The sequence below is a fragment of the Nansenia antarctica genome, assembly GCF_963989245.1.
Source record: "Nansenia antarctica genome assembly, chromosome: 6".
Taxonomy (NCBI): domain Eukaryota; kingdom Metazoa; phylum Chordata; class Actinopteri; order Argentiniformes; family Microstomatidae; genus Nansenia; species Nansenia antarctica.
Genome location: NC_137676.1, coordinates 4,079,892 through 4,092,333, shown reverse-complemented (window position 1 = coordinate 4,092,333; position 12,442 = coordinate 4,079,892). Strand labels below are relative to the sequence as shown.

General features: G+C 44.0%; 1 protein-coding gene across 1 annotated transcript; it reads right to left on the bottom strand.

Moving 5' to 3' along the window:
• Positions 1-2,899: 2,899 nt before the first annotated feature.
• On the bottom strand, positions 2,900-12,442 carry ptpn1 (protein tyrosine phosphatase non-receptor type 1). The gene is made up of 9 exons (XM_080533349.1): positions 12,280-12,442; positions 11,301-11,391; positions 10,497-10,597; positions 9,290-9,388; positions 8,919-9,056; positions 8,065-8,274; positions 5,300-5,461; positions 4,600-4,778; positions 2,900-3,279 (listed from the first exon to the last, which is right to left on the bottom strand). The coding sequence occupies exons 1-9, from the start codon at positions 12,334-12,336 to the stop codon at positions 2,940-2,942; spliced, it is 1,377 nt and encodes a 458-aa protein (XP_080389475.1). The 5' UTR covers positions 12,337-12,442; the 3' UTR covers positions 2,900-2,939.

The following is a 12,442-nucleotide window of genomic DNA, read 5'->3' as shown; positions in this document are numbered from 1 at the left end:
GATTTGGTCTTTGGTCAAAAATGAGTCTTGAAAAAGGGGGGTCGTCATATAATCAGGGTCATCTTATATTCGGGTCAATCCTGTATTATCTAATGTTTTCATATTTTAATATGCTCATCAATCTCCTCCCTTTGTGTAGCCATCAAGGCTGAGCTCAGCTTAAACGAATATTAATAAGAAGTAATTAAGAGTTATTATATTCATTATATCCACTTTCAGCTCAGTACAATAACATCCAAATCACTTTGAAATACATGACATTTAAAAGTCCATAATGAATGACTAGGGTGGGAATTCTCCGGTCCTTCTCCACTTGAAGGCACTTAACCGTCTAAAAAAAAAAGACAAGAGATTCTAATTAAAATGTAAAAAGACACACAGCAGACACTTATCTGTGACATGATTTTATTACTACAGCCTTTGTTCAGAATTCAGTCTGAAAATGAAATACTAAACATCTATCAGATCCAAAAACCAGAACAAAATCAGCAGTAGTTTTTTTTTTTCTTTCTTTTTCTTTTTTATCAAAAAAAAGGAATACATTGATGATGGATGTAAATAATAAAATAAAATAAAAAGACAAACGGTTTGGTGATCATAAGTACAGAGAAACAGGATGTGCTGGGCAACGTGGTGGCTGGCCAGGTACGTATAAGTTTACCACTTGCAGGTGCAGAAAAAAAAGTCTGCACAATGGAACCTGATTTGAACAAGCAATCACGAGGGTATGTCCGTGGGTACGACCTCATACATTCTAGAGAAAAGCACAGCCGTTAAGACTCAGGAAGTAGCTCTCTTTCGAGTCGCTAAGGTAAACTGAACTCTAGCTGAACTCCAGAAACGTTGAACTCGACAGAAAAACCTGTTTGTTCATGACTGCAGGAGGTCTTGTGTGAAAATATTAAATCATAAAAAATAAAAAATAAACATGGCCAGCACAGCCCATACCCACGACATTAACTGATCATCATCACTACAGTGTATTCATCCCTGCGCTGGTGTTTTTGGTTTTTGGTTGGTTTTGAACTTTGAACTCCCTGGCTCCCTGTCCGGACAGGCAGGATGGGGTGTTGCGTTCAGAAGAAGATGGGAACTTAAAGGGAGATATTTAAGTATTTGTATTGCTAGCGAAAGGAGAGAAGGAGGGGGGTTAGCTGCTTTTGTGTGTCTCCATTAGGCTGAGCTGGCATTCTTGTGCGTAAAAGTGGCCTCCTGTGTTCAGAGACGCCCGCTCCAGACACGCTCGATAAACTACGCAAACGCTCACCTGACGCATTCCCCTCCTTTTTTACATGTTCACTTCTTTTTTTTTTTTTTAATCATCGGCATGAAAAAAGTCTCTCAAAGTGGTGACGGCAAGAAATCTGCCGCCACTGAACAATAATAATCTAATAGGTTTGACAACAAACCCAAAAATATATATGATGTAGAAAAATCCTTTAGAGCTGACTTGAGCCAGAACACAGATTAAAAAGAGTAATTTATATTTATATATAAGCATTTGCTGGAGTCGCTTTCTTAAGAAGAGGCGAAGTGCGAATGCGACATATCAAACTAAAGCCGAAACGAAAACAGCTCGTGACAGGCGTGCGGCATACACTCCACTCCCGTTCAAAGCACATCACTCAACGAGACACTCCTGTTCTACATGTCAAGTTGGGGAACGAGTAATGTGGGAGGGGAGAAGAATCAATTAACCAGGAAGCAATCTAGAATATATTTCACATTTGACTTATACATTATTAGCTTGAACTTCCCCCAACTAAGAAGCAGATATAAGTCAAGCATCAGTAGAAAGCTCCAATAATGTCTGTCTCTCTCACTCTCACACACACACACACACACACACACACACACACACACACACACACACCCCTCAAGCCAAAGGGCCCTACACGTGGGCAGTGGTAGGGTGCTCTCCTAAGGCCATCAATGGCCCACTGCATGCACCCCTTATTTAGTGGGGGGGGGGGGCAGCCTCTCCCTCTATCTCAGCCTCAGCTTCCTCCTGGGTACAATAACACTGCCCCCCCCCCCCCCCCCCGTCTCCATGACAACTAACTAAGTTGTAACAGGTTTTTTTTTTCTTCCTTTTTACAGAAGTCTGCAGCCGTTCGGCGCAGTGCAGGACGACCACAAACCCGAGCTCTGTGGAACGCCTGACCTGACCGACCTTTAATGAGGAACTGTTGAGAGGAAAGAGGGAGAAATATTTTTGGGAGTGAAGCGTGAGTGAAAAGCCAATGTGACATTAGCGACAGCAGAGATCATCAATCATGGAAGAACACTAACGTGTGTCGTTTGGTTCGTCGACGGAGAGGACGACGTATGCGTGTGTAGGGCGGTCTGGTCCGCCGTCCGGCCTGTGAGCGGTTCACAGACCACGGAAACAAAACAAACATCACATACCACGTCCTCTAACTGACTACTATGAAAGAAAAACCATCGGAAAAGAAATTATTCTTAAATCAACACATGTATTTGGGAGGTGGCACCTGATAGTTGAGGTCCTGAGCGTCCAAACTGACGTTTCTGAGGGAGCTAAAAAGGTGGGTGATGCAGAAAAGGGCTGTCCCTTACCCCAACACTCCCCCTCTCTTCCCTTCCCCCTCTCTTCCCTTCCCCTTCCCTTCCCTTCCCTTTCCTTCCTCTTCCCTTCCCTTCTCTTCCCTTCCTCTTCCCTTCCCTTCCTCTTCCCCTCCCCTCCCCCACGCTCTGCATTTCATACATAAAACAAGTGGAGCCTGAAGTCCAAACTAACCACTCGCCGGCAGAGATAAGCAGAGAGAGAGAGAGTGAGTGTGTGTGTGTGTGTAGGGGGGAGGGGGGCGGTTGGCCCCAAACTAACACAACCCTGCAAAAAAGAGAAGGGAGAGAGGAGGAGGAGGAGGAAGAGGAGGAGCCAGAGAGGAAAAAAGGGAGAGAGAGAGAGAGAGGTTTCAGTGGAAGCAGGCTCGGTAACAGACGTAAGCGCCCAGGGCCAACGCCGTGCAGAGGCACACGTTGGCCAGCAGGGGGGCCCAGGTCCCCTGGGGAGGGGGGCCGTCGCCAGAGGCTGCTGCTGCCTGCTCCTCCGCCGCTGCCTGGGCCCCCGCCTGGCTCTCTGTCTGGTGCAGCCTCTGGGGTTTCCTCGGGGCTTTGGGGCCCTGGTCTTTGCTCCCCGTCAGGCCGTCGGGCTGGTCGGCGGGGACGGCGGGGGACGGCGGGGGGGCATCAGCGGGGGGGGCGGCGTCCACGTCCACACCTGTCCTCCTTCGGAGTTCAGGCTCCGGTGGGGCACTGCGGAGGGAGAGAGAGAGAGAGAGAGAGAGAGAGAGAGGAATGAAGAGGGTGGGGCATATTGAACAAACAATATATATATATAAACACACACACACACACACACTCGCTGAGCACTCTATTAGGGACACTATAATAATACTGGGTTGGGCCTCTTCTTTGCTCTCAAAACAGCCTCGATTCTTCGTGGCGTTCATTCCACAACAGGAAGAGATTCTGGTCCACGGTGACATGGTTGTGTCACGCAGACTTTTTTCAAGCTGTGAATCTCCCGTTCTACCACATACCCTATGGTTGTTGTCTACCACATCCCGGTGAGTGGGAAAGCCACTGAACTCATCGTGATGGTCATGAAACCAGTTTTTTGAGACGACTTTTGCTTTGTGACACGGTGCGTTATCATGCTGGAAGTATCCATTAGAAGACGGGGTACATTGAGGCCATGAAGGGGATGCACACACGGTCAGCAACAATACTCAAGTAGGCTGGGGCGTTCAAAGGATGATTGATTGGTATTAACGGGGCCCAAAGTGTGCCAAGAAAACATTCCGCACTCTGATGGACTAGGGAGGCGTACAGTAACCAACACAGTAACCAACACCAACAACTATAAACTAGTAACTAGTTGGAGCTTTAGCTTACAGGTTCACAGCGCTCTCTGACCCTGTGAGGGAGTAAAAGAGGGCAGGTGGCGGGTAACAACATTCTGGATTGAAACCAGAGCCCAGGGGGGTATTCCACCAATGTCACAAAAGGAAAATGCAGGCTTATTTTCCAGGCTAAGTTATGCTAAATGTATCAAAAACTCTGGGCTTATTTTGACAAGTCCCGCAGGACAATAATAATAATAATAAGCCTGGAATTTCCTCGTTGTTGATGGAACACCCCCCTGCACCTTAAAGTTCAGCTGGTGATTGTGGTTGGTTTTTAGAGTGATAAAAAAACTGCATTGTGTGGAAAAACTGATATTATTATAAATCTATCTACAATTTATAGTTGATTCCCTTACGTTTAGACAAATGTACTTAGTCGTGCTGGATAAGCAAGCGTCTGCTAAATCGTGAGCTTAGAATTATAAGGTTCCATCTCCGTTTAGCGTCAAAGTTTTTACATTCCATTATGTTTTGTGAGATGGAACCTTTGTATTTTATTAATTACTAACTCAAAAATGTCAACATTTTAAAACACCACACAGGCATTAATAAACACCTAATGGATCAGATTATGTAAAAAACTCAATTTTGACAAAAATGGAGATAGAACCTTATAATTCTAACGTCCCGAAATGACAAAAAATGTCAAATGTTAAATGTTTATTACCTGCGGGTGCGGATGTCGTTCTTTTGCTCAACGATCTCCTCAGCGACGTCGCCGGAGGGGAAGAAGGAGCAGGGCGGGACCACGCCGTTGGGGAGGGGGTCTCTGGGAGGCGGGCGGGGCGGGGGAGGGGTGAACTCTGGAGGAGCGTCCTCCTCATTGGACAGCTCTTTCCATGACTCCTGAACACAAACACGGACATGGAGAATTGTGGGTAATGTGTGTATCGGCTAAACATGACAATGGCCTTCACATGGAGAATGGCTAGCACGTGCCATAGAGCCGTGGAGAGGCAGAATTTTGCATTCTGCACATAGTGAAGACTTCCCAAATAATAATAATAATAATAATAATAATTATTATTATTATTATTATTATTTATTGCCACGCAATCAACTTGTCAGTCAATTGTTGGAATTATTTTTGTTTTTTTTGCTCTAGACACAAGGACAGCCATAGTCGGCGCCCCTGGAGCAATTAGGGGTTATGTGCCTTGCTCAGAGGCACATGCAGCTCCCTCCTGAGGCGGGGATCCAACCAGCGATCTTCCAATTGCTAGTCGGCCTCTCTAACCTCTAGGCTAAATGGTGAACATGGTGTGCTTGTTTAATGTGCTTTACGTAGGGGGAACTTATTTCATCCACATTTTTTAGGTTTAAATTATTATTAGATAAAAAAAAAAAAAAAAGAGATTGGATTTTACCTGCACAGACGTGTCTCCCATGATGCTCTTGGCCCCTTCGATGACAGCCACGTAGGAGAAGCGGAGTTGATCGGCCGTCTGGATCAGGCCCATGCGATAGCGCCGCATCTCCAGCAGCACGTCACGGATGCGCACCGACGACGGGTCCTTGCGGATAGACATCTGCAACGTGTCACAAACTGTTACCACCAGTCAAAAACCTGACAGGAAGTCAGCAGCAGGTATGCTGTACATAGTATTCGCATGATATACTTGATGAACACCTTTTCACAATGGCTTACTTGGTTTGATCTCCTGTATTTTGTTTGTTGTTATATCTCATTTTGCTTTGTTGATTTTAATGTTTTGATATGTGGTTTTAAACTGTTTTGTAAGGTGTCCTTGAGAGCCTTGAAAGGCGCCCATAAATAAAATGTATTATTATTATTATGATGGCCGGCAGCTTCACAGGCAAGTTCCCTGATGTCACAACCAGCACCGTCGGGGTCCATTCTGATTTCCTTGCGTTCCACGCCTTTTACACACTCTCCAAATACTCCCATTTTGAAAAGGTGCGCGTTGGTCATAGCTCACCAAACAGGCCTTCCAGACCGTAGGCACTTAGAAAATCCGATGGGTGGCCAAGAGAAATAAATCATCTATGAGTTCAATTCAAGACAGATTTGTCAGAGGAATGTCCTATGGCTAGAAAACCTTTATTCTGAAGGCAGTCCTTCTGGATAGTCAAATAGAAAACCACTGGAATCTCATTATTAGGCTTTAAAGAACAACTAAATAGTTTGTTCTGTGCCATAGCCCATCTGCTTCGGAGTGGAATTGAATTGTATTGAATTCAATTGAATATTGAATTGTGAATTGGAGAAAATGGGCCATGTTTGCCACATTTATTCTATTCTATTATGGGGATTAATTGTGCTCTTTATCACTTAAAAAAATAAACTAAATCAATCAATCACGATCACCTTCCATGGTGCTTATTGCGTTGTGAAATCAGTGTTGGAAACGACAAGCCAAGACGCTTACTATTCTAACCGTCTGTCAGAAACGTCATGGAGCAGCACACAAGTATTTGCAAAGTATGTAACATTTGTTCTCAAAAGTATCTTCTGTAAAAAATAGTCACAGAACATGTTCAAAATGTACTTCCAATGGCTGTGCTTCTATGACCACAACTCCGCAGTCCCAATATCTACGATAGACCACACCCTCTTGTGTTACTGCGAAGAGCTGGGCATGAGAATAAGAGCGTAATTGTACTGTCATAGACTCTACTGTGTCCCAGTATACAGAAATATGACAATACAACTTTCAACTGTTATTCTGGGACCAGCAAGGCCGCTCTTTCTGATTGCAGGGTTCCCACACCTTCTGAAACATCAAATTCAAGCACCTTTCAAGGACTTTCAAGACTCAATTCCCTCAAATTCAAGGACCCAACACGGCAAAGTTTGAGACAAATCTAGATGAGAATTGATATAATATGAACTATCCGCTCACAGACAACAATTAAAAAGAGAGGCTTGAATGTGTGAACACTAGATGGTCTCTTGGTCTCAAACAATATATTGTGAAATATGTGTAAAGTTAAGCAATACAGAGACTTATTTACTAGTTGACGTGCTAAGTAAAACATTTTTGAATACAGTTTTTTAGAGAGAGAGAGAGAGAGAGAGAGAGAGAGAGAGAGAGAGAGAGAGAGAGAGAGGGGGGAATTCAAGCACTTTCAATCACCCATGTCTATTTTCACTTTTTTAAGACCTTGATTTATTTTTCTCAAATTCACAAACTTTCAAGGTTTTCAAGGACCCGTGGGAACCCTGTGATTGGTAAACAATAATGAGACACGTTTGTAACGATCTAAATGTAACACATTTAGGCTATTTTAGTCTATTTAATAGCAACTGACCCCAAGACGGTAGGCTAAACGAGACCACTAAAAATGTAAACGTACCACCACAGATGAGTGCTGCAGTATTTGCTGCATCAATGCTGCTACATATTAGTTGTTGTTTTTTCCATGACATGAGAAAGTTTACACGATACCTGATTAGCGTACTGTTGAATTGATAAAATCTTGATAATACAAGATGCAATTTCGAACCCTGCCCAAAGTGTTTAACTTATCTGGATGCAGTCTCTGGAGCACGCAGGGAATGTGGACATGTTTATAATATCAGATGAGAATATCTGGCATATCTATGATCTTCACGAGACACACCCCTAAAATGTGAGTTTCTCCCCCCCCCGCCCCCCAAAAGAACAGTTAGAACAAAGATGCGTACTAACATTAGAATACCCGCTGTAGTGCCGCACACACATAAATTGGTACATAACCTTTTGGTACATAAAGCCCAGATCAGCACGCATAAAGTGGTGGGCAAGGAAATTAGAATAGAGAGAGATAAGAAATCAGTGGCAAAACTGTTATAGAAATCAAAACAACTGACTGTAAGAACTGTAGTTTTTTTGGGGGGTTCCACAATTCACAGGTGCAAAAACCACTCAATCGATAGCCTTCACTAGTTGCCCACAAACAGGGTGAGGAAAGTAGCGCTTACGGACACTATAAATACTCTTAATGGGTTGAAAGAGAAGTAAGTGCTAGCCTAGCCCTCCGTAAACAAACAGATTCATTTCAGACCTCTCTCTCTCGCTCAGTAAGCTCTTGACCCATCATAATGCTAGAGGCCATTTACGCCTATAAATTACACCTATAAATAACACATCCTAAACAGCAGCGCTTCCCACCAGATCGCTGTACTGACCAGTACGAGGCAGGTGTCCACGAGGCAGAAGGTTCCGGAGCGTCCGATGCCCGCGCTGCAGTGCACCACCACCGGCCCCTGGTCGGAGGCCAGACACCCAGACTCCCGCACCTTAAACAGGAAGTTGAGGAAGGAGGCGGGGGACTCTGGTACCCCGAAGTCAGGCCAGGTGGTATAGTGAAAGTGGAGGATCTCCCTGGTTTCCTGAGTCTGTGGAGAGACGAAATTGTGGCAAAGTGGCACAAGGTTTTAATACAGAACAGAGAGATCACTGTGCTGCCCGCGGAACAAGTACCAACAGGCCAGTGGAGATAAGTTCCTAGATATCATGTTGTTAAAACGGAGTAGACAAGTCCAATAGGAATTGCTTGTGGTGGTGGGGGGGGGGTGCTATTATTGTATAAACCAATTCAAAAACCAATTCAAAGTAATTTCCAGCAAAAAGTAATCCCTATTCCTCTGAGTAGATCTCATCTTACATATAATGACCACTTTAAGTACCACAAAGGAAAGAGAAGATTCTCAACTCATTCCTCTGTAGAGGGCTCGCCAGTCTCATGACAGTGACATGGCTGTAAATTGTTCACAATTATGAATAAAGTTTGGTTTGACGACCCAGAGCTATGATTTAACCCAGAAAAAATAAACCTGAGAAGGGAAGGGAACAGATGATGGTACAAAACAAATGCAGTGGCATCATTAAGCCAGGGGCATCCGGGGCTATAGCCCCCCCCAATGTATTACGAAGGATCTCTAAAAAGTGAATAAAACTAGCGCATTGCCATCGATTTAGCGCGAATGTTTCAAGAACCTAACAGCTCCTCTCTGGTACAACGAGAAACAGGGAATCTCACCGACAGATTTTCTAGCTCCAGCTGACGGACAGTATAGTAGGACTTGATGTCTTCTGATACGAAGGTGAGCTTGAAGTTGGTGTCCTCGAAGACAGCGTCCCCCTCCTCTCTCGCTGGCCAGTACTGCGCACACTTCACCTGAGAGGCGAGATGACGACATTCAAAGTTCATAGTTTTTATCCACAAGGATAACAGATGTCGTATATACGGTTCACGTTATTCAGGTCAGCAGCACATCATCACAAATATATGACACATTCACATATGACACATTCACAGCTCTGATACTGGGGTTTTAAAAGTGGTAAGTGAGGTTGCCATCTTCTAGAAGGCACGAAAGAAAGAAAGAAAGAAAGAAAATGTCTACTTACAGATCCTTTCTCTATGACACGGTTCAGCATCACCACCCCTCTGGTCTTCTGCTCCCACACCATCTCCCAGAAGTGGCCGCACGTGTTTGGAAGGGGTCCCTAGAGGCAGGAAGGGGAGAGGCGCTGTTTGAGACGGGAGCGCATTTGTAGAGAGAGACGTTTTGGTAACACCCATGTAGTTTGACTTGATCAGTTTTGACTGAGGGTTGACAAAGAGGCAGAATTATTTTTGCTTATATATAGTTGTTTCTTTTTTCTTTTTTCTTATTATAATTTTTTCTGAGTGGGGCAGTCCCGGGAAAGTAAGGAGAAGAAGGGAGCGAGGACAGAAGGACACGGGCCGGATTCTAACCCATGCCGACATGGGCATATGTGTGCACTGTAGATCGTGGTGCTAGACCACTGAACCACCCCAGGCCACATATTGTTGTTTCGTATGTCCTATGCACCGACCTCAACAAGTCAATTTCCTGTACGTGCAAATATGCATGGCGATAAAAATAATTCTGACTCTAAACCTCTGATATAATGTTCACACTAACTGGAACAGGTCAAGGACCACTTCCACAATATTCCTTTTTTTTTTTTTTAAAGTTATTATTTCTGAGTGGGGCAGTCCCACTCATATTTTTCTTTATATTGTGATAGAGACAGTAGAGATTTGACAGGAAGGATGGGTGAGAGAGAGAGAAGGGATGACATGCAGGATATGTCCACGGCCGGAATCGAACCGGGAACCCTGCGGTTATATAGTCAATGCTTAGTCCGTTACGCCACCTAAGCGCCACTTCCACAATATTCTACCAGGAACCTGTTGTTGGTTCAACTTCTTTGAAAAGGAACACATGGTTGATAATTCAATAAAACGTTTATGTCAGGGGCGCCTGGGTGGCGTAGCTCACTAAAAGGCCCATGCCACGTAATCACAGGGTCCCTGGTTCGATTCTGGCCATCGACCTATCCTGCATGTCATCCCTCCTCTCTCTCTCTCTCACCCATCCTTCCTGTCAATCTCTACTGTCTCTATCCCAATAAAACAGAAATGCCCTAAAATATTTAAAAACTAAAACAGAAAATGTATTTCAAGGAAGCTTGACAAATCATTTGTGAAAGAAGCCCTTGCACAAGAATGACATTCTAATACCAAGTACCAAAACAGTGTTGGTCTCTTCACATAATAACTCCGCTCTAGACACAAAGTACAAACCTGAGTAAGAATGTAGCTCCTCTGTGCCTCTTCTACGGAGATCAGGCTTGCGTTAATGTAGTCGTTCGTACCCAGTTGTAGGCTGATTCTGCTATGGTCAACTGTTGAAAATGAAATGGGCTTATGGTTCGTGAAAAGAACAAACACTTCTGACTTTGTAACCTGAGATACCCCCTGTGCCTGTGGTTCAGCTGCAGAGCACAGACAGTTTGTCTTTGTCTAAAACACAGAAGTGTTCCTTTCAGGGTCTTGATTTTCTGAACCAGTCGAATAAACAAGAACAGAATTTGCCTATTTCTCCTGATCTAAAACAAACCGATAGATTCGGGATTGCGAAGTGAGTTAGTTTAATTAATAAGAGCCACTGGAATCCATAGATTGTTGTTTCACATTACTCATGTTCATGTCACAGCCAAACAGGAAACACAAACATATGAACAACACCCTGGGTGACATGTGACCGGGCTGTCCCATAGGGTTCACATTTGAATTTTGCATCTTTGAGAAGAGGAAACCACAACAGCTTAGCTATATCCAGGGGGTAGTCTATCGGCGTTGCTAAAAGGAAAATCCAGCCTTATTTTTCCACACGAAGTCTTGAAAGACTTGTCAGCATAAGCCTGGATTTTCCTTTCGCAATGTTGATGGAATACTCCCCACCCCCCAGTTAGCATTACGGAATAATACAAAATGTTTACAAAAAAGCTGTCCTGCCTGATGAAAAACTCCATGTTCTTGCCTCCATTTATGTTACACTCTAAAATGGACCACGTCAAGATTAAGTTGCAACATTGGAGAACTTACATGGACTGACATCTCTGTAACGATTCCGAGTTTTGTTTTCAGGTAGTTTGGCAAGTTTACAGGGCAGCTCGCTCGATTGCTGTCGGATTTCCTGTAAGCGAAAAAATACCCAATAAGAAAAGCTTCTCCAACATATAGGCTACTTTACCTGACTCACAAATGATTCTTGGGTGAAAAATTTATTATTTCTGACTCGTAAAGCATTACAGCAAATCACATTGCAACTGGACATGGACCTATACCGATACAGCAGCCTAGGGGATCTTTATTTAGCCTGTGCTCTCTCATCCTCTCTGGAATCTATTAAAGTCTAATTTCCCAAGTGAAGAGCAAACAGGAGCATCTAAACATCTGAGTATATTGTAATAGCCTAAATGGATGAATTCACAATGCAGACATGTTAAGGGGCCTGTTTCACAGACAAGGTTTAAGCTTAATGCTGGACTAAAAAGCATCTTCAATGGAGATTGTACATTGAAAGTGTGATTTAGTCCAGGACTAGACTTGAAGACCTTGTCTGTGAAGCCAGCCCATAACTGTATTAACCTACACCCTGGCATAGTCCTGGTATCAACTACACCTGAACTAGTCAGATAGGTGCAACTCAGCACACACACACACACACACACACACACACACACACACACTACACACACACACACTACACATACACACACTACACACACACACACTACACACACACACACACATACTACACACACTACACACACTACACTACACACACACAATACACACACTACACTACACTACACACACTACACACTACACACACACACATACTACACACTACACACTACACACACATACTACACACACTACACACACTACACAGCGAGATTAGTGTTTTATTAAGTCGTAGCAGATAGTACTAACATCTGATGACCTATCATTTCACCATACAAGAACTATTTGTACTTCTAACCCACCTTGGTGTTGGCAGTAACCCCCCCTACCCTACCTGGTAAATGGCGTTCCAACTCCCGGGTTCATCGATTTCCCGAAACTCGGCTTCCATCGCCTCTGTTCCCCCCACGACCAAACGGGTGGATATTCGTAAAGCGTTTGTCAATTTGACACAGACGGGTTGTCTAAGGAAAGCAGACAACTCTTTTGAAACTCTT

Excerpts from the sequence above, each read along its gene's own strand:
- ptpn1 (XM_080533349.1), bottom strand. The coding sequence starts at position 12,336 with ATGGAAGCCGAGTTTCGGGAAATCGATGAACCCGGGAGTTGGAACGCC. Across the intron at positions 10,598-11,300 it reads TTACAGAGATGTCAGTCCAT|TTGACCATAGCAGAATCAGC; the intron begins GTAAGTTCTCCA and ends CATTTTCAACAG. Across the intron at positions 3,280-4,599 it reads AACGACATCCGCACCCGCAG|TGCCCCACCGGAGCCTGAAC; the intron begins GTAATAAACATT and ends CTCCCTCCGCAG.